General features: G+C 40.4%; 1 protein-coding gene across 1 annotated transcript in view; it reads right to left on the bottom strand.

The window, feature by feature from the left end:
* The window catches only part of NEK10 (NIMA related kinase 10), a 232,817-nt gene that overhangs the window by 101,513 nt on the left and 108,106 nt on the right, over positions 1–23,198 (bottom strand). Inside the window, exons 21-22 of the mRNA XM_030887662.2 lie at positions 6,372–6,501; positions 5,660–5,730 (exon numbers count right to left, since the gene is read on the bottom strand). Coding sequence (XP_030743522.1) covers positions 5,660–5,730; positions 6,372–6,501 — 201 coding nt within the window. The remainder of the gene's footprint in view (positions 1–5,659; positions 5,731–6,371; positions 6,502–23,198) is intronic.

The raw sequence follows: 23,198 nt of genomic DNA, 5'->3' as shown, positions 1-23,198 counted from the left end.
GTATGGATTGTGATAAGAGTTGTATGAGGCCCTAATAAAATGATTTAAAAACAAACATGGTTTGGTATGGTTCATGATTGGTTTGGGTTTTACACAAAATTTTCTAAAGATAAAACTTTATCAGTGATGTGAACCCAGACAATGTGTAGTCCTAAATAATTTAAATAAAAATAATATATTATAGTATACATGCTGTCATTTTTATATACAAGGGGATACCACCACCCACCCCACCCCCCTAAAAAGGCAAAAAGCCCCACTGCACAGAGCTCTACTAGTACACATTTTTGGCACAAGGCGAGCATTGAGCAGCTCTAAGTTAGAGCTCTAAGTGGCATTGCCTGGGAAGGTTCTCTCTGGTCTCAGTGAACTTTTTCATAAAAGCAGTTTTGTTCTAAGCTGGTTTTTTGTGATGGCCAATTTAAGAGAACAGCATGCAGCTGTGAAATGTTTCCTGCTTGGGAAAAACGCCACAGAAACCATTGTGATGTTGAACACAGCTTACCAGGACAGCGCTATGGGAAAAACTCAAGTGTATGAGTGGTTTTCTTAAATGAGGCCGTTTGCTTACGTGGAGAGCAAATGGGGCATGCTGAGGCATGTTTTAAGAATAATGAGGGTAACAAATGTACAAATGTGCTTTATACAATTGATGTACGTATGGATTGTGATGAGTTGTATGAGCCCCCAATAAAATGACAAAATGATTTTTTTTTTTTTAAAGAGTGGTTTTCTTGTTTCAAAAAAGGTGAAATGTTGAGTGATGACAAGCCTTGTTCTCAATGTCGGCCAACTTGCTGAACGGATAAAAATGTGCTCCAAGAATAATGACGAACCATTGAAGAGATGGGTCAGTTATTTGGACTCTCTTGGAGCTCAGGGTGCAGTAAATTTTAACGGAATATTTGGGAATGAGGAGAGTTGCTGTGAAGTTTGTGCCTTGGGTTCTTTCTGACTGACCGGTAAATAGAGCATCAACTGGAAACACGCCGTGCTTTGAAAGAACAGCAGCAAAGTGACCCAAACTTTTTTCCAAGGTCATTACTGGTGATGAGACATGGTGCTCTTCTTATGACCCTGAAAGCAAACATCGATCAAGCCAGTGGAAGATGCCATCATCACATCACTCCAAAAAAAGTTTGTCAAGTGAAATCAAAAATCAAGACGACGCTCATTTGTTTTCTTTTTTGATGTGTGGGGGATAGTGCATTTGGAGTTTGTCCCACCAGGTCAGACTGTTAATCAAACTATCTATTTAGAGGTTCTGAAAAGACTGTGTAACTGTGTGTGGCAAAAAAGGCCTGATTTATGGCAGATGGGGGACTGGTTTTGCCACAACACAATGGACCTGCTCAAGCAGCCATCCCAGTACACCAGCTTTTGGCAAAAACCAGCATGCCTCTCTTGCCCCACACACCTTACTCACCTGACCTCACTCCATGTATCTTCTTTTTGTTTCTGCGAATGCAGAAGGACATGAAAGGACAGAGATCTGACAACATAGAAGAAGTAAAGAAAAAAACGAGGGAGGTGCTGTCAGCCATCCAAACAGATGAGTTTGAAAAATGTTTCCAAGAATGGAATCGCAGATTTGACAAATGTATTAAGTGTAATGGAGAGTACTTTAAAGGTGATAAGGTTGGTTTATAAAAAAAAAAATTAAAAACATAGCTTTGAGAAAATGTTTCCGTTGGTGGGAGTACACCCTCATATAGTCCATTATAAAATAAATGTCCAGCCATTATTTCTTACGGAATCAGTGTGGTTTGGTTTGGTTTGTTTTTAATTAGAAGTGTCCCCAACATTTCATTGGGTTGCAGTTAATGAGTGACCAATCATCCTGTGACTCCTAGTGACAGGGAACGCACTACCGTCTAGTAGCCTCCTCTACTGCAATTTTACCATTCTGCCTGTTGACGCAATTTCCTATCTATCCCGCAAATAACTGCTCTTCTCGCCATCTCCTGCTCTTCTCCACCTCCACTCCTGTCAAAAGCACCATCCTCTCTCTAGGAACAATTGGCGCTGCTTCCTCCTCCCATGTCTATCCTACTGAGCAGCCAGCACAGCCTTTGTACAAGAAGATACTATCACTATGGCCCAGCCTTCTGAAAACCTAGCAATATACCCCTTGGCACTCACAAAACCCCCAACCCTCAACATGGCCTTTAGGACCTGATTGACCAGGCCCCAATTTGTTTCCCAACCCCTCATTCACTGACTCTTCTATGTCTTATTTAACATGCTACACCTCCACTGGTTTTCAATTCCTCAGATTATCAACTTCATTCCCTTGGGAAAACCTCTGGCACGCTTTTTCCACTGTGTTTACTACTGGAGATTACCACGTACTAATCAAGGATTGCTGGTGGTGGAGTGGGTTATGAGCTTGGCTGTTAACCACAAGATCAGCAGTTTGGGACCACCAGCTACTCCGTGTATAAAAAAGGAGACTTTCTACTTCCATAAGGATGTATCGGCTGAGAAACCCACAGGGACAGCTCTACCCTGTCCTATAGGGTCGCTAGGAGTTGGAATCGACTCAGTGGCAGTGAGTTCTGACTCACTATGTGGGCTCCAGCTTACGTAGCCCTTCTTCAGAGGGACGGAGCCCAAACCCCACCACTAGGCAATCTCTCACACCGCTTCCTTTAATGTCTTTTATCACAATTACAATAGCATATACTTTATCTTATCATTTAAAATTATAATAAAAAAGTTAACACTTAATAAAGGATTTCTATGTGAGGCCCTAATATGTCAGAAGCATTATTTAATTTAAGTTTCAAAACAAGCTCATGAAATAGTTATTATTCCAACACCCATAACACTGGTGAGGGTATGAAGGCTTCTGAAGTCAGTAAAATATCCAAGGTCACACACACAGTGGATGGGAGAATAGAAATTAGAACCCAGCAGATTCCCGAACCTACTGGTGTTCATACTTCCCACACTGTACTGCTAATGTCTGATTTCCCAGCAGAACGGAAGCTCCACCAGCATGAAGACTGATAACCAGCGAGCCTGTCAGAAGCGAATTAGAGCCTTGCTTGCTCAGGCACACGATGTCAGAACAATGTCTCTGCACCTCTTCCTCTGCTCTTACCCCTCCTTCTCCTCTTTGAGGATTCACACACCACTATAAAGGAGAAGATTAAATGAGCAAATCAGTGGACTTCGCCTTGGCATCTGACATTTTTTTTAAAAGTGCTTTCCAGAAAACCACCAAGACAGAACAGGCACAAATCCTGAAGGAAGGGGCAGTTAACTGCATTGATCTGGACTCATATCAATGGAGAAGGAGGCAGATGGTTTAAAGAGCTTCAGCTCATTTCTCATAAAATTAAAAATGACAATTACTAACATTTCTTATTTACCATTTGTCAAACACAATGCCAAGTGTTTACGTATGTTATTTCATATAGTTATCCCATTGGCTCAGAGGTAGGTCTTATAAAGATCCTCACTTCATAGACTCAAGGAAATAGAAACAGAAGAGGCAAGTTGCTTGTCCAGTTGACCTGAGGCTCTTAACTATGGTTGTTGCTACCATTACCTTTGTGTGTGGAAACTGACGGAACCCAGTTGGCTGTCATGTTGATTAAATGCGTGGCAGCTAATGGAAATGTTGGAGCGGAAGCCACCAGGCACTCTGTGACAGAAACATGGGATAGTCTGTTTCCTTGAAGAGTACAGATTTTGGAAATCCTCTGAGACATTCTACTCTGTCCTTTGGGGGGCTATGAGTTGGAATCCACTGGATGGTGGTGGATTTGGGGACTGGGTGAAGACTTAACACAATAGTACTGTCTGAACAAGGAAAGACTCAAGATAAAATCCTATAAACATATGAAAAGGATCCATTAGTTAAGAGTAGAAATACTACTAATTTCAAACTACTTGCAATTTTATCAGCTACCATGTGTTAGTTTTACAGTTCATGTGAGCATGGACAGTCTGTTCCCATATTGGTGAAGGTTTTTACGTTTGAGGTTTCTGTTATAGTAACAAACAACTTTATATCCTGTCTACTGAATTTAGTTTTATATCTGATGCATTTTACTGGTTGCTACAAAGTCTTCCTCCAAAAGACTTTATTTATTTATTTATTTATCTATTTATTTGTTAATCATTTTATTGGGGGGGGGCTCTTACAAATCTTGTAACAATCCATCATCCAATTGTATCAAGCATACTTGTACATATATTGCCATCACACTTCCAAAACATTTTCTTTCTACTTATAGCCCTTGTTATTAGCTCTTTTATTCCCTTCCCTCTGCCACCCTCCCACCCTTGTGAATCCTTGATCAATTATATATTATTGTTGTTATTTCGTGTCTTACACTGTCCATTGTCTCCCTTCACCCACATTTCTGTTATTCGTCCCCCTGGGGGGGAAGGCTATATATCCTACCATATGATGGGTTCCTCCTTTCTCCCCCACGACCTTCCCCCAACATCCCCCTACCCTCATGACATCGCTACTCCCACTACTGTTCCTGAGGGGTTTATCTGTCCTGAATTCCATGTGTTGAGAGCTCTTATCAATGTGTGTTTGCCTGTCTGGCCGGATTTGTAAGGTAGAATTGGGTCATTGTTGTGGGAGGGAGGAAGCATTCAGGAATTAGAGGAATGATGTGTGTTTCGTCAGTGCTATACTGTACTCTGGTTGAATTCTTCCTTCCTTGCAACACTTCTGTGGGGGGGGTGTCCAATTTGGGTTTCCACTCCAAACCCCCTCTTTCACATTGATATAATTGTTTGTTTTGGACCTTTTGATACCTGATCCTGTGAACACCTCATGATCACACAGGCTGGTGTGCTCATTCCATGTGGGCTTAGTTGCTTCCCTGTTAGATGGCTGCTTGTTTAACTTCAAGCTTTTAAGACCCACAACACTACATCTTTTGATAGCCAGGCACCATCCACTTTCTTCACTACATTTGTTTATGCACCCATTTTGTCTTCAGTGATCGTATCAGAAGGTGCACATCAAAAGAATGCCAGGTTATTGAACAAAGTGTTCTTGTGCCAAACAACGATTTTTAGTGGTTGCATATTTTAAGTGACTAAATGCAAGATGTGCAGTTCAAGACCAGCAGCTTCTATGCAGGAGAAAGATGAAGATTTCTATTCCAGTAAAGAGTTACAGTCTCAGAAACCCACAGGGAAAGTTCTACCCTGTTCTATAGGGTCGCTAAGAGTTAAAATTGTCTCCATGGTGGCAATGGGTTGTTTTTTGGGGTGTTTTGGGGGGGTGAGGTATTGTTTTGGGGAGCCCTGGTGGCACTGTTGGATAAGAGTTGGCCACTAACCACGATTCAAACCCTGCTCCTCTGGAGAAAGATGACACTCTTTGCTTCCATAAAGTTGCTGACTCTCCATCAACTTGATGGCGGTGGCATTGGGATTTTGTTTTGTTTGGGGCAGGAGGTACTGTTTTGCAGTTTTCTTGGGCACTGTATCTATTTGCAAATTATAATTGCAACGTATAAACATTTTTCTAGATTTGGATTATTTATGGGGCCCTTCCTCTTCATGTGCTGCTGACCAATAATACACAGGAAATCTTTGTAGATATGGGGCATTTGGGAGTGGGCCCGGATGAGCACTGTTGTACAGATATATATCACTATTGTAGATGAGCACTAATTACCTGCTGATGGTATCTGTCACTTTTTCTGAGTAGATGCCTTCTTGCACTGGTTCGTACACTGCCTCCACTATCTGCAAAACATACAGATGAGAGTGACAGAAGTAAAGGGATCCTTCATACCTGTACTCCATCATATCTACTGGGCCCCAACATGAGAGTAATTGATTAAGCAGTAAAACTTCAGCCACAAATTTTATTCCAAAACAAAAACATCCTGACCAAATGTAAAACCTAGCATTAATTAAACAGTTCTTGCACACGGATTTGTGTTCTCCAAGCTGAGTAAAAGTTAACCTCAGATTCTTAATAAGTCAAGTGTGAGATGATATAATATAGGGATTGTGGGTAGCCAAAGCGCAATTAAAATTAAAGATCAAAAGTAATTTGATATATCTAGTAATTTTCTATGATAAATGTTAACAATGATAGCAGAAAGTATATAATAGCATATGATATGTACATATATATACACACCATGGTATATATAGCATATACATGATATATATACACATATACTACATAATACATATTGTGATACATACATATATATCATATGTGTGTATATGTATATATATTATCAGAGCGGGAGGGGGAATGCATTAAGTCACGTACAATGGGTGTTTTTCATTGACTTTTTTCTCCAAAGCTCTGTCTAAGCAGAGGAATGGCATTCTTAGCAACAAAGGTCCTTGGGTTCCCCAGGGTTGCTTACTTTAGTGGCCAGAGAGAGCATGTTGGTGCTGTAGAAGGGAGGATTCAGAGTTGCCATTTGGTAAAGGATGCAGCCCGCTGCCCAGACATCAGCCTTCTCTCCATACGGCTCACTCTTGAGGACCTCAGGACTGAATTGGAATAAGGATGTGAATAGGTTCTAAGGAAAGTCAACAAAGACTCGTGCTGTAGTTGCATATAAAGGCAGGGGTGGGAGGAGACGCTTGCAATTCTTGATCCTATTCCAGGTAAACATATTTAAACTACCTTGGAAGTCTCCCAGCTAGGGGACTCATAATGACCCAGGTGACAGCGCAGGTCTGCCGCACAGGGTTTCCCACGCAGTCATCTGTATAGGAGCAGGCCCACAGGTCTTGCTCTTCCTATAAAGCCAGTCGGTGGGTCCGAACTTCCAGTTAGGCAATCACTTACATTCCAATTTAAACACGTAAACATCAGCTAAGTCCGTAGACGTTGTCCACTCTATTTCTAAAGCTTCATTACGAATCAGGTGGAGGTTTGCAGAGTGAATTGCCAGTCTCACATTCAACAAGTCATCCACATTTGCTTCATCTCATTCCTGCAAGCCCCTCAATACACTACGTCTACCCTGTGCTTCCCCCTTCCATTCCTCCTTCGCTAGCCCTCCGAACCCAGTTCTTGGATGACTACTTCCCTTTTGCTCTTAAGTGACTGTCTATTCTAAGGCAGTGGTTCTCCATCTTCCTAATGCCGTGACCCTTTCATACAGTTCCTCATGCTGTGGTGACCCCCCAACCATAACATTATTTTTGTGGCTACTTCATAACTGTCATTTTGCTACTGCTATGAATCAGGCAACCCCTGTGAAAGGACTATTCAACCCCCAAGGGGTCATGACCCACAGGTGGAGAACCTCTGTTCTAAGGTGTGAGTACCTTACTGAATGGTATTGTTCTCCTTATAGACTGATCTATTGTTTGGCTGGAAACTGAACCACAAAGGTGAGCTCATTCCAAACCTGAAGGATGGGTAAGGACTAGAGTCTTGGGGTTTCATTAACCTTTATCCAACAAAAAAAACCTGGTCCTGCCTAAGGGAATGGAGAAGCCATAGTGCACGGAATCAGAACCTCAGACCTAAGAGATATTGCGTGTTTCCATTGGCGCCCCCCTAGAAACTTCTGTCACTGTCACCGAAAGTTCATGCCCAGATAACTGCTACCCTTCCATTCTGGTTCTCGAATAAGACACAAGATTAGATATGTCCCAGACATGCTGTAGAGCTACAACCTAAAGGGAAGCCAGCCAAGCTGACCCACACACCAATAAATGTTTCAGTGACAGAAGAAACAGTTATTGTTGAATGTCATTGAGGGTTTGCGGTCATTTATTATATAGCATTATTATGGTCAAAAGTGAATGATATAGCCTCCACCTGTTTGGTACTAAACTCCAGTTTATAAATTGGTGTAATACAATGGTCAATTTAAATGTGTTGCTGAAATGCAACATCTACCAGGTCTACCTCTGATGAATTACATTTCCAAAGTCAACAAGGGTGCTGTCAATCTTTAAGGAAAATTAAGATGTGAGAAGTTATGGGTCATTCCTTTTATTTATTTTATTTGTGTGTAGGTAAATATAGTTCCCTTGTATATGTTGAACTAATTTTCTCTCTCTCTCATATTGGCAAAGCACAAGTAAGTAGAACTCATAAAGCATTCAGCAGAATTCTCAAAGCATTGAACGAACACACACATACAAAAACCAGGGATGCTTAGTGAATAGATAGGGTAAGTAGGCTATTTACATACCATGAATCATTACCGGAAAAAGGTTCTAATACATACTATAAAATGGATGAATCTTGAAAACAGAATGGTAAGTGAAATAATCCAAGCCCAAAAGGACAGATATTTTATCATACCACTTATATATCTATAATCGACAAATGCAATTGAGACAGGAAATAGGTTAATGGTTGCTATAGCCAGGGTTATAGCCTGTCATCATATTTCTTCCATCTACATGCTGTATAAATAATCAGAGAAGCTGGATTATATGAAGAAGACTTCGGCATCAGGATTAAAGAAAGCCTTATTACCAGCCTGTGTTACGCAGGTCATACAACCTTGTTTGCTGAAAGAGAGGACTTGAAGCACTTGCTAATGGAGATCAAGGATTGCAGCCTTCAGTATGGATTGCAACTCAATGTAGAGAAGAACAAAATCCTCACAACTGGACCAATAGACAAAATCATGATAAACAGGGACGAGATTGAAGTTGTCAAGGGTTTTGTCTTGCATGAACCCAGAAGCAATGGTCATAGAAACAGCAGTCAAGAGATCAAACAACAGATTGCATTGGGTAAATATGCTGCACAAGACTTCTTTAAAGTGTTGAAAAGCAAGAAGGTCACTTTGAGGATTATGGTGCACCTGACAAAAGCCATGTATTTTGCTAAGTTGGACATTGAGTGAGGAAGACTGAACAAGAATCAATGCATTTGAATTGTGGTGCTGGAGAAGAATGTTGAAAGTACCACAGACTCCAAAAAAAAAAAACAACCCAAAAAATCTATCTTTGAAGAAGTACAGACAGAATGCTCCTGAGAGGCAAATGTGGCAATAATTCATTTCACCTACTTTGGACATGTGAGGAGAGACCACTCCCTAGAGAAGGGCATCATGCATGGTACAGTAGAGGGGAAGTGAAAAAGAGGAAAGGCTGACAAGATGGACTGACACAGGGTGTGCACCCAGGGGCTCAAACACCTGTGACGAGGGTGCAAAACGGGCAGTATTGTGTTCTCTCACACCCAGGGTCGCTATGACTCAGACCCCATTCAAAAGCACCTCACAATAGCAATGCCTAGAGAGAAGGATGGACGGGGGATTTCTGTCTGAGGTGATAAAATGGTTTTTGAAGCAAACAGTGACGATGGCCGCAAAACACCGTGGATATAATAAATGCCAGAGAACTGTACATGTATTTTTAAGCTAACATTTTTTAAAAGTATTCTTTTTATTCTCAGAAATCCTATAAGCACTACCAGATGATGGCGCCCAGGCTCTCTTGGATGATGTGTAACCCTTCCACTACACTTGTCCACAGTCAGTACACATGTGAATGAAGTCGTGGACCACCTCTGACCACAATACGTACAAGAGTCCAGTTAACACTATGGTGAGCAGTCTCTGCTGGACCCAGATCAATTTGCTAGTGCACAGCATTATATCAAAAGGGGGAAAAGTTACTGTCTTAAACAAAATTTTGAAGTGGCTTGTCACATAGCAAGAGTGAACTGATTTAATAGTTTCCACCAGATCCTCAAAGCAGTCCAAAGGCCCTTAAAAAATTCAAAACCATTTCTCTTGGAGATAAGAAGAACACAAAGTAAAAATCAAAAGACAAAATACCAATTTATAAACTATCAAGGGCTCATGAGGGAGGGGGAAGCGGGGAGGGAGGGGGAAAATGAGGACCTAATATCGGGGGTTTAAGTGGGGAGAAAATGTTTTGAGAATGATGTACAAATGCGCTTTACACAATTGATGTGTATATGGATTGCGATAACAGTTGTATGAGCCCCTAATAAAATGTAAAAAAAAAAAAAGAACAATTGCTAACTGTCACAGAGCATCTAGAATCAAACTTCAAATATCCTATAGTTTAAAAAGATTTACAGCTAAAACTAGAAACAATGACTAATAACAACAAAACAAAAAAGCAGTCTAATTTCTGGAAGTCACAACAAAAGGCTCTCTACTAGGATGGTTTTTCTTTTAACCTGCAAGAAGTAGTGCCTCGTCTGTGGGAAGTCATTGAGTCACGACTTGAAAATATATCATGAGGTTTTATGTGATCATTGTTTTAAAAACTACTGAAAATTCATTAACTGTCATGCATTAATGTCCAATTTCTCCACTTACACATTTGGAAAAATTCAGCTATATTACTAGTTATAGTACTAAATATAGCTAGGAATGACTCATTTGAGAGAAGTTAAATTATACATACCATATTTACTTTTAAAAAAATAGATTCTCTATAAAGGAAAAAAGGTTATCCCTGTGTATGTAATCTGTTCATTTAACATCTCATTTGTGATAAAATAGAGCATAATTTAACATAAGCACTATCAAAGATCCAGGCAAAGCATATTAAGAGGGGGGAAGTTACTGTTTTAAACACCTACAATTTAGTGTATAAAAATTACATTCATTATAAGTTATAATTTTTAAAAAGCTTACTTTTAAAAGCATACCCAGGTAAGTAGATGGCAAAGAACAACATATTGTAAATAGTTTCATAAATAGTAAACATAATTCACCATCAGTCATCACTGCAAAGAGGCTGAACTAAACTTTACCTAAGAACTACCTCTGTCTTAGAAGGGATACATTATTGTTATTAGTAGTAGTAATAAATCGGGGGCTCTTACAGCTCTTATAACAATCCATAGATCCATTTTGTCAAGCACATTTGGACATATGTTGCCATCATCCTTTTCTAAACATTTACTTTCTATTTGAGCCCTTGGTATCAGCTCCTCTTTTTTCCCTGCCTCCCCCTTCCCACCCTCATGACTTCTTGATAAATTAAAAATTATTATTGCTGTCATATCTACACCAACCGCTGCCTCCCTTCCCCCACGTTTCTGTTGTTCATCCCCTTGGAGGTGGGGAGTGGGCTATGCATCGATCGTTGCAATTGGTTCCCCTTTCCTCCGTGCCCTCCCCTACCTTCCCTCCCCACCACCCCATCATCACCCACCTTCCCACTACCCTCCTGGTATCCCTGCTCCCATTTCTGTTCCAGAGGGGTTTGTCTGGAAAAGGATACATTATTAAACAGTCAGTGAAAATAAGTTGGGAGAAAAATGAGAGAGCAAGAATACTTATTCTAAATTTTTTAAGGCAAATGGTTTAGATTTTAAAGTTCCATTAATAGTTCCTTTTGCATAGATTAAACAATTAAGCTGCTAATTACAAATGAGTCTTACTTACTTGCTCAATAAGGAAAATAATCAAGTACTGGACTTAGGTATCTTTCAAAACATCCTAAAATGTGAATGATTCAGTAATTCTCAAATGATTCAATAATATAATAATTTATAAAACTTGGAGGAACTTCTTGAAATAGAACAAAATGAATTAAATAAGATGACTTACACAGTGGAGCCTGTGAGAGCCAGCATTTGATGGACTTGCCTTGCTTTTCCAGGTCTCACAAGTTTCTGCATTTGACAAAGTATAGTCTTGCCATTCTCCTAGTGCTTATGTTATTGGAAAATATTTTCATTTTCTTGCTCTGACAGATTTCTGCCATACAGAAATTTTGACTTTCCCAGGTTTTACTGTTTAAAAATGCTATATAGCATAGTCTCATGTTTTAGCAATCTCATTATCCAACATTTCGCATTTACAGCAATAATAAAAATTCTATTTTGTGCATTATACATGTCAATAATGAACACTGAGATACAAGGTCAAAATAATCCTGGCTAAAGTTATGTTTCACCTTGATGAAGTCATGATTCTCAGTAGTTTGCAGTTATGTAGTGATGCAGTATGACAGTCATATAACATAGTCATTCTGCATTTTGTGATCTCATATAGTTGTCTGACCCGCCATTGTCATATAATTTTCACATAACAACCTGGTCTTCAGAGACTAGCCATGTCAATAACTGAGGAGTGGGTGTATATAGACACATCTTTTTGTCTTATTTACTACATTGTTGTTTTGTTAGTGTCACTGAGCCGATTTGAACCGACAGTGACCGTATGTACAACAGAACAAAACATTGTCCAGTTCTGCGGCACACTCACAGCTGATCCTGTGTTTGAGCCCACTGTTGCCGTCACTGCGTCCATCCGTCTTGTTGAGGGTCGTCCTCTTTATCCCTGCTCCTTTACCAAGAATGATGTTCAGGTGGTCTTCTCCAGGATCTGGTCTCACCTGACAACATGTCCAAAGCATGCGAGAGGAAGTCCCGGCATGCCTGCCTCTAAGGAGCCCTCAGGCTGGACTGCCTCAATGACAGATGCATGTTCTTTCAGCAGTCCATGGGCTTTTCCATATTCTTTGCCAGCACGATTCAAATGCATCGATTCCTCTGTCTTTCTTACTCAATGTCCAACGTTCACCTAGGTATGAGGAGACTGAAAATGCCACCTGGGTTTGGGTCAGGTGCACCTTAGTCCTCAAAGAAACCTTGCTTTTCAACACTCTCAAGAGGTCTTGTGCAGCAGATTTATGCAATGCAATGTGTTATTCGATCTCTTAACTGTTGCTTCCGTGATAGTGGATTGTGGATCCAAGCAAGACAAAATCCGTGACAACGTCAATCTTTTTCTCTATTCATCATGATGTTGCCTCGTGGTCCAGTTGTACGGATTTTGTTCTTGTTTACATTGCGGTGTAATCCATACGGAGGCTGCAATCCTTGATCTTCATCAGCAAGTGCTTCAAGTCCCCCTCACTTTCCACAAGCAAGCTTGTGTTCTCTGCATATCACAGGTTGTTTACAAACCTCCTCCAGTGAGGATGCTGAGTTCTTCAGATAAGCCAGCTTCTCTGATTATTTTCTCAGCATGCAAAGTGAACAAATATGGTGAGGACAAAAGCCCGATGCACATGTTTCCTGATTTTAAACCATGCAGTATGTAACTACTACAGTTGAAACTTTAATAGTAGTTCTAATGACAATCTGTGCTTCCTCACTGACCAGCCATTCTTCAATCCCATGACATCTAGCTCCTTTTCCCACTATACCGCTCAAGTGGGTCCTAAGAACACCAATAGATTACTAGTTGCCTCGCTTGTTTTAAGTGACATCCCAGAAGACTTTGACATTGTTGAATAAGACTTGCTTCCTGAAATACTGATGTTTTTCCATGTATTCAGTAAATATTTACTGATCACATCCCAAGTACCAGACACTGTTTTATTTGTCTAGGAACCATCACCACACAAAAACAGTTTCTCTCATGGACCTTTTAAGGAAAGAACTTAAAGTAAAGTACACAGTATCTTAGTAGGTGATAAGTGTTTTGGAAAATGAAGGGTAGTGGAGGTGGCGAATGGAGGTGGAAGGCAGGATGCAGGATTAGAAAAGGTAGGCTCTTTCTCTCAGATCCCATGTAATGAAAAGTCAGTAGTTGCTGTCCTCCTCCACCCATTCAATACGTGGTACTTTTCTTTCTTTCGACTCTTCACTCAGTTACACTGACATTTTCTATTAAAACCATATACTGATCATGCCTAGGATTCATCTCCATTCCATATGCCCCTGACGTGGACACAGCTGGCCTTCAGCTATGGTGGATGTCGTAAGTCTCTGATCAAGGTACTGCGTTCTGTAATGATTTATTTAACCATTGTATAAACTGTTCTTTTTAATCATTTTATTAGGGGCTCATACAATTCTTATCAAAATCCATACACACATCAATTGTGTAAAGTGCAATTGTACAGTCATTGCCCTCATCATTCTCAAAACATTTCCTCTCCACTTAAACCCCCAGCATTAGGTCCTCATTTTTTCCTTCCCTCCCCGCTCCCCCCTCCCTCATGAGCCCTTGAGAGTTTATAAACTGTTATTTTGTCATATCTTGCCCTGTCCGACGTCTCCCTTCACCCACTTTTCTGTTGTCCGTCCCCCAGGGAGGAGGTCACATATAGTTCCTTGTAATCGGTTCCCTCTTTCCTACCCACTCTCCCTCTACCCTCCCTGTTTCGCCACTCACACCACTGGTCCTGTAGGGCTCATCCACCCTGGATTCCCTGGATTTTCAGTTCCTATCTGTACCAGTGTGCATCCTCGGGTCTAGCCAGACTTGCAAGGTCGAATTCGAGTCATGGTAGTGGGAGCTGGGAGGAAACATTTAGGAACTAGAGGAAAGTTGTATTTTTCATTGTTGTTACATTGCACCCTGACTGGCTCATCTTCTCCCCAAGACCCCTCTGCAAGAGGATCTCCAGTGGCCTACTAATGGGCTTTGGGTCTCCACTCCGCACTCCCCACATCATTCACTATGGTAAGATTTTTATAATTTAAAACCTACTTGCTTACATTTCTAGAATTGTCTCTGAAACCTCTCTTCTTCACCATAGAACTAGCTATAACCAGAGACATACCGGAATGCCGGGGGCTTGTTTCGAGCCATGGTCTAACTCATGATATCTGACCCACATTCCCTTTGTACTGTAAACGCAAATCACTTCAAGGAATTCTTCAGCCAGAATTTAATACTAACTGCTTAATGTCAGCTCTCAGGGGGCATAGTGGTAACACATTGGGCTGCTAACCTCAAGGTTGGCAGTTCAAAACTACCAGCCACTCCTTGGGAAAAAGATGATGCTTTCTACTCCCATAAAGAATTACAATATCAGAAATCCACTGGGTCAGGTCAACCCTGTCTTATAGGGTTGCTATGAGTCAGAAATGGCCCAAAAACAGTGACAATGAACAAACAAAAAGAAATACCAGGAACTAAGGCAGATTCATTTGTATTGTAGTTCGGTGCCATCAAATTGGTTTCAACTCATAGTGCCCCTATGTACCACTAAATCACCCCTGCCCAGGGAAGTGCCACACTCACAGTTCTCCCTGTGCCTGAGGCCACGTTTGCAGACACTGTGTCCATCTCTCTTGCTGAGGGTCTTCCTCTTTTTCACTGACCCGCTACTTGCCAAGAACAGTGTCCTTCTCCAGGAATTGAGAGATCCAAAGTCTAATCCAAAGTCTATAAGCCACAGCATGAGATAAAGTAGCACCATCCTGGCTTCTAAGGAGCATCCTGGCGCTACATCTTCCAAGATAGACTTGTTTGATTTTCGGGCAGCTCAGGGCACTTTCACTATCCGAAACCAACATCCTAAGTCCAATGCATCACCTCTTCTGTCTTGGGTCAGACACATCTCACCGGGACATCTTCCCTCTTTACCACTTTAAAGAGGTCTTCTGCAGCAGATTTTCCCAATGCCATGGGTTTCTTGATATGTTCAGTGCTGCTTCCAGATGCTTGGACTGTGGTTTCACAGAAAATGAAAGCAATGACAAATGCAATCCTTCCTCCATACAGCATGATGTCTATTGTGAGAATTTAGGTTTTCTTTACATTGAGTTGCAATATTTACTGAAGCCTGTAGTCTTGATTTTCATCAATAAGGGCTACAAGTCCTCTTTCCTTTCAGCAAGAAGGGTGTGTCGTCTGCGGATCGCAGACTGTTAATGAGCCTTTCTCCCATCCTGACCTGAGTTCTCCATGTGGTCCAGTTTCTGAGATGATGTGCCCAGCATACAGTATGAGTAAGTACAACGGGAGCAGAGAAGGCTGAGGCACCCTTTCCCGACGTTAAACCCTGCAGTATTTCCTGGTTCGGTTTGAAGGGCTGCCTCTGAGCCTAGGCACAGGTTCTACATTAGTACAATGAAATGTTCTGGAATTCTTGTTTTCCACAATCTTATCTATAGTGTGTTATGATCTACACTGTAAACACTTCTGCATAGTCAATAAAGCACAAGTCACCAAAACAAAGATTTGCACACCAAAGGAAACAGGTTTGGGGGACTCCCAAGAGAGGCAAAGGTGGGAAGATGAAGCAACAGATAAGAAGATTGACAGGTTTGGGCAAAGGTCCATAAAAAGGAAAAGAAACATCAGGAGAGGGGTGGGTGGGAGAGAATATGAGGAAGGGGATTGATCAGTGGTTTGAACTGCTGAATGCAAACTTGATGGTCTGAAATGTAACCCCCACACATACATCTAATTGAAAATTAAAATTTCATCAAAAAATAACTAAACAAAGCACGAGTAAACACTTTTTTTCTGATAATCTCTTCTTTCAGCCAAGAGTCATTTGACATCAGCGAATCAATCCCTCGGACGTGAGCCACCTCCTCTTTCTTCGGAGTGCGCCTCACTCTAGAGCCATCCACCATACCAACGGCACAGCGTCCAGCATCTCAGCTGAAACATGCGCCAGGCAAGCACCAACAGCAGAAGAGTTAAAATTGGAAAAGACATTAAAACTTTGGAAGAAATTGAAAAATTCTCATAGGGAAAGTATCTAATTGACAATATAATGATCTAGCATCCTGTAAGTGGTGTTTGGAGACATCATAAAAGAAACTGTAGCCCTCCCAAGCTTTATAAAATACTATTAAAAGAATCTTCAGGGTTTGGGGATGTGGTTGAGTCTAAACATTTGGAGACAAGTTTCTATTGCTGAAGTAATTCACCCAGTAATATTTGCTTCACTGAGTAAAGATAGGGAAGGGATTTTTACATCCCACTGCAATGTATTAATTCTGAATCTCTAAAAAGTGCATTTAATTCTCTCAGTGTTAGCTGTCAAACTTCCTGAACCCTCATCTACAAGGAGAAAGAGGGCACACTTATTGTTGCTAATTGAAAAAGAAACAAAATCATACATTTAAGAAAATACAAGTCATCTGTGTCAGAACATATGATCCACTCTTCATATAATCAAGGAGGCAAAGCCAAACTTAATCTATGAGCATAGAGACTTGCTGAAGACATATTGAATCTACATGCAAATAGCTACCATTTATTTAGACTTTACATCAGGGTGAGTCTATGTAGTACAGGAAATGGCATTCATCAACATAGAATAGGTACAATATGTGCATGCACATATTTGTGTGTGTGCCTAGGTACATGTTTCTATTATTATTAAAAGGTCATTTTATTGTGAGCTCTTACAGCTCTTACAGCAATCCATACATCAATTTTATCAAGCATACTTGGACATATATTGCCATCATTATTTTCTAAACATTTACTTTCTATTGAACCCTTGGTATCAGCTCCTCTTTTCTCTCTCCATCCTCCCCCCACCCTTGTGACCCCTTGATAAATTATAAATTATTATTATGTATATATCTTACACTGACTGCTGTCTCCCTTCCCCCATGGCTTTTGTTGTTTACCCTCCAGGGCGGGGCTGGTGGGGTGGGCGAGGTATTATGTGTGCATCGCTGTGATCAGTTCCCTCTTCCTCCCCTCCTCACCCCTCCTAACCCCTACCCTTCTGGTATCAGTACTCTCATTCCTGTTCCTGGATTCCATGTGTTGTGAGCTCTTATCTCCTATCTGTACCTGTGCACGGGATCCGGTCTTGCCTGGGTATATTTTCATGGAAAGACTGAACAACATCATACTCTGATGTTCAATGAAAGGAGCAGCAAAAATGGTATCTGACCTCCTCTGACTTCATGGCAGGAGAGGGGCTGGGGGCCAATTCCTGTCAGTCAGAGATCTGATACACCTGATCCGCCTCCATACTGCACCCATCTTTACCCCTGTTCTGATACCAAACATCCCTCCCACAGCACTCTACTTCTCTGCTGGCTTAGATAATTTGCTGCAGTGGCTACAAAAAACTCATAGAAAATACTCGTGATTATAGAGATTTATTACAGGAGTTAGCAGGGCACAAGTCAGGAACAGCAGTTCTCCAGCCACCACCAATGCTTCCAGTTATGTTCCCTTTTAGTAGGCAAAGTCATGACATCTACCTATAACAGGTTATTAGCGAGCCTTCCTCCAATACTGACATTGCATCATTTTCCATATAGTTCAACTCCTGATTATTCACTTAGTATACAAATTTAATAAGTATGGTGAAAGGAAACAGACTTAGGGCACGCTTTTTCTGATTTGTAAATCATGCAGAATCCCTTTGTTCTTCAACAACTGCCTCCTAGACTGTGCAGCAAACAACTGTTCTGGAATTCCATAATGTCATCCATAATTTATCCATGCAGTCAATTATCTTTGCATAATCAATAAAGCATGCGTAAACGTCTTTCTGGTATGTGCTCCTTTCACCCAAGATCCATCTGAGTTGCTCCCTGTCATTGAGTGGCTTTTAGCTCATAGTGACCCCATAGGACGAACAGAACTGTAATTCTTTACAGTAGCACAAGTCTTCATCTCTCTCCCACAGAGTGGGAGGCTGGTGGTTTCTAACTGCTGACCTGGGGGTAGCAGCCCAAAGCATAACCCATTATTATGCCACCAGGGGTCCTAGCCATCTAACATGCGCAACGAAAACCCTCAGTCCATGCCCTAGTCTGAGTTCATCTTGAGTCTCGGGGAGTTTCCTGTGGAGGTATTGCTGTAACCATTTTTAATGACCTTCAGCAAAATGTTGTTGTAAGTTATATTAACAATATTGTTTTGTAATTTCCACATTCTGTTGGGTCACCTTTCTTTGGAATGGATATATATATATATATTTATATCTTTATTTATATATATATATATATTCTTCTTCTAATTGGTGACCAGAGAGCTATTTTCCAAATTTCTTGGTATAAATGAGTGATTGATAATTCCAGCCACTTGTTGAAACATCCCAGCTGGTATGCTATCAATTCTTGGTAGCTTCTTTTGTGCCAATGCCTTCAGTCCAGTTTTTACTTTCTCCTTCAGTACCATTGGCTCTTGGTTATATGCCATCTTCAGAGATGGTTGATTGCAAACCAAGTTTGTTGGTGTAGTGATTGTGTATTCCTACTATATTTTTCTATGCTTCCCATATCCTTCAAAACCTTGCCCATAGAATCCTCCAATATTTCAACTCAAGTTGTGATTTTTTTTTCTTCATTTCTTTCAATCTGAGAAATGCTGAGCTTATTCTTCACTTTTGGTTTCAACTCCAAGTCTTTGCACATTTATTTATTTTACCTAACAACCCTACCTACAGAATTATTTGTGTGCATCTTTAACTAATGTTTATACTTCTTTTAGAAAAGCACATTATTTGAACAATAAATTAAATCTCATTTTCTGCACTTACTTTAGAAAGGCAATGACAATCATATAAGACACTCGAGTCTTCTCTCTCATGTTTTGTAAACACACATCTTAACACCAATGACATCTATGATTAAGGAGTTCTTATAAATACAAGTAGCATCTTAAAGTGCAAAACCAAAAATACCAAACTCACTTCTATTGAGTCAATGCCAACTCATAGTGAAGCTATACAAATAAATGTTAAATCTATATGCAACGTTGACAGAAATGATCAAATCTTCTATGTAAAGAGTTTAGTTAAATAACAAACTGGCCTTCGGTATATTAAAATAGCCTTACTATTGCCACAGATAAAGGTGGGCCAAGACTGGTTTCCAGACACCAAACCCTCTCATTATGCCAGGGAGACAGTATGATTCAAATCGTTCTCACTGCCATTCAGTCATTTCTGACTCATAGTGAGCATAAAGGACAGAGAAACCCTAAGGGGTATAGAACTCTTTATAGGAGTAGAAAGCCTTCTCTTTGTCCTGTGGAGTGGCTGGTTGGTTTGAACTAGAGCAGTTTTCACTCTAGTTGGAAGACTAATTAATATATTTTCCCTGAATGAGTAGTAGATGACTTACAACTAAAACTGGACCATTATTTCTTGAATTCATATAATACTTATTTAAAGACCATTGTGATAGTTAGGTTTATTGTGCCAACCTGGCCAATAGGAACATGTGGGATTAATAAATTCACAGTTTGATTGGAGAGCAAAGAGATACATGGCTCGGCAAGCCCCATCCCTCTCTCTCTTGCTCTCTGGTGATCAGAACAGCATGTAGCTTCTCCAGCTAGTTCACTGCCTCATCTTGTGAGCTACACTACCTGTGGGACAGCCAACCCGTGGATTGTGTTGCTAGAGCTTGAAGTTCCTTTGAGACCTACTTTGCCACACTGCTGATGTATACATCGCTTGAGCTTGAGGCTGTCAGATCCAGTTGTCTGGCATTACTTGAGCTTGATATCCCATCCAAGCCTGCTTCACTAAGTTCCTAAGCTGCTGACTGTTGGTGACCCACTCTGCTGTTTGCTGCTGTGGCCGGACTGCCTGTAATACTCTAGGGAAGACTCAGCTGTCTGCTTCCTTGACCTTGGATCCAGCAGTCCTCGTGAGTTGAAGGGCTTCCAGTAAATTAACTGTTCCATGGAAATGAGTTGAATTGGGTATTCTGTACTGCTGTGTGGACTAATTAGCTGTTATATTCCTTCATGCTATATATATCTATCCATATATCCATATATCAATTGCACTATCTGGGAAACGCTCATTTTATGTACATAAATTCATAAGCGTCCTAATATTGTTTCTCTAGAGAACCCTGTTTAATACAAACATATATATAAAAACCAAATAAAAAAATAACATTGCATCACATGTAATATACAAAACATAATATACCATATATACTGGAGTATACGCTGAGCCAAATATCAGCCAAGGCACCCAATTTTACCACAAAAACCACACAAATAAATCTCTCATCCACAAAAAAAAAAAACTGCACAAAAATGTGTTGAAAAATGGCTTATACACGAATATATACGGTAATAAAAAAGAAGAATAGATTGGCACTGTTATCTACAATCCAGGATCTGGGCTTAGCTGTGTGGTTGCCACTCTGTCTTTAATATATTTGTTTTAAACGGAAAATGTGAAGTCCAGTTAGACTCAATTTTTCATTATCTCATTTAGATCGGTGAGCTTTTCCCAGATAGTACACTTGATTTCATGCAGCACTGCAATTTACTTATTATCCACTCATAAAATAGGTGCACATGCCATGAAAAAACCTGAACACTATACAAATGCAAAGGTGCTCTGAGGGCAGAGTGGGTTATGAGTAAGGCTGCTACCCACAGAGTCAGCATTTTGAATTCACCAGCTAGTTCTCGGGAGAAAGATGAGGCTCCTACAAAGATTTTCAGGGACAGAGTCCCGGACCATTCCACTCTGTCCTACAAGGTCAGAATGGGTTGGAACGGACTTGATGGCAGTTGGTTTGGCTCGGGTCATACAAATGCAAAGTGACATTATCAGTATCTACAGAGGTGCTATATCTCGGAGAGAGTTCGCAGCTTCCGTGGAGATTGTGTGAGCGCAGGGAAAAAAGAGGCAAGGTCATCGACATGGCAGTGACAATACAAGTGCCGTATGCCTGAATTCTGAGATGGCCTAGAGCCAGACAAATATATATGTGATCTCTGACCCATTGGAGACAAAGTGAGAGAACGAGGGAATTTTACTACCATTATTGAAAAAATAGAAATCTGGTACTGGTGACAATGGTTTCAGGCTGTCTTTACTTTCCAGCCTGTAACATAATTTTAGAAAACATGTGTGGACTCAAAACAGTAATGGCAGCCTATTCTTACCAATTCCTCTATCCCACCATGTTAACCCTCCCGATCTCTGACCCCAGTCAGGCCATGTCACACCCTTGGTCCCCCAAATATAGCATCTGTCAATGTCTAAGGTGAGGTCTACATATATTAGGTAACATCTTTTACCAGATCGCACAGAAAGCCTGACATCATATTCTAAAAACACATACACTTTTTTTAATTGCTCCCTAGATAGTCATCCTTTCATTTATTCAACATATATTCATTGGGCACCTACTATGTGACAGACAGTGCTGTATATGCTAAAGTTGCAGCAGAAAAGAAGGGGAAAAATCACGCAAACATCCCTGGTCTCAGGAAATTCACATTCTAGTAAATTACAATTTACTAGATTACAATCAACACAAACATAAATACGACTTAAGTAAAGAAAATGGACAAGCTAAAAACAAACAAACAATCAAACAAATAAGCAACGTTTATCTCATGAATGAGCAATCACTGGGGGATCTCAGTTTCCTGAACTCAAAAAGAACAAGGGATGGTCTGTAAGCTCTATTCCTGTTCTGAAATGCTGTCTCCATCACAAAGGTTTAAGCAACATTTTAATGGCAGACATATACTCAGTTTTGAAGCCCAGACTATAGTTGTTTCTTAGTATGTCTTAAATATGAAGTACTGAAGCACCGTTATACGACAGTGCATTCATACTCACCAAAAAATTGTGAACATGTAAGCAGTTTTTGCAGCAGTTAAGTACTATGCTCTAACCGAAAGTTTGGCAATTAGACCCCATCAGCCACTCCATGGAAATGAAGATATGATGATCCACTTTTGTAAAGATTATAGCTTAGAAAGCCCTATGGAATTCTCATTACTGTTATAGAGAATCCAATTATTAGGCTCCTAATTGTTGCCAACAATCCCACTGTGGAGACTTTAGGGTTCTTTATAAAATCATATCATCTGCAAGTAGAAAAAGTTTCACTTCTTCTTTGCCCAATTATACTCCCTTAATTTCTTGCTGTTGTCTTATAGTTCTGGCTAGGACTTCCAACACAATGTTGAATAAAAGTGATGATCAGGGATAACCTTGTTGGGCTCCCTTTTATTCAGGGGGAAAAATGTCCCCAATTAATGTGATATTAGCTGTTGGTTTTTCATATGTGGCCTTTATTATGTTGAGGGATTTCCCTTTGATTCCTATTTGCTAAGTGCTTTTATTAGGAATGGGTATTGGATACTGTCAAATCATTTTTCTGTATCCATTGATATGAGCATATGGTTCTTATACTTTATCTTGTTTATGTGATGGATTGCATTACGTAATTGTTTTTCGGATGTTCACTCATCCTTGTATTGCTGGTATGAATCCAACTTCATCATGATGCATTTTTTTATATATTGTTGGATTTTTGTTTTTTTAATGGTGCCATCACAGATAGAGAGCAATAAAAATGTTTTTATTGAACTGTAGTACTAACAGTACCCGGGTTATAATGCTGTGGTCACCAGAGATATAGTGTGGGAATTGCGCCCGATCTGATCCCGCCACACCTAGGCAAACTACTAAGAGGGTGCAACAGATAAGCAAGGGAATGGAGCAGCAAGGTCCCCAGGGAATGTTGAAGTTGGACTTTGGGGCCAGGGTGTGGTGCC

This window comes from Echinops telfairi, unplaced genomic scaffold (assembly GCF_000313985.2).
Source record: "Echinops telfairi isolate 266 unplaced genomic scaffold, ASM31398v2 ScPeMD7_7420;HRSCAF=8458, whole genome shotgun sequence".
Taxonomy (NCBI): Eukaryota; Metazoa; Chordata; class Mammalia; order Afrosoricida; family Tenrecidae; genus Echinops; species Echinops telfairi.
Note: the sequence above shows the minus strand (reverse complement) of the source record. Positions and strands in the feature narration are given on the sequence as shown.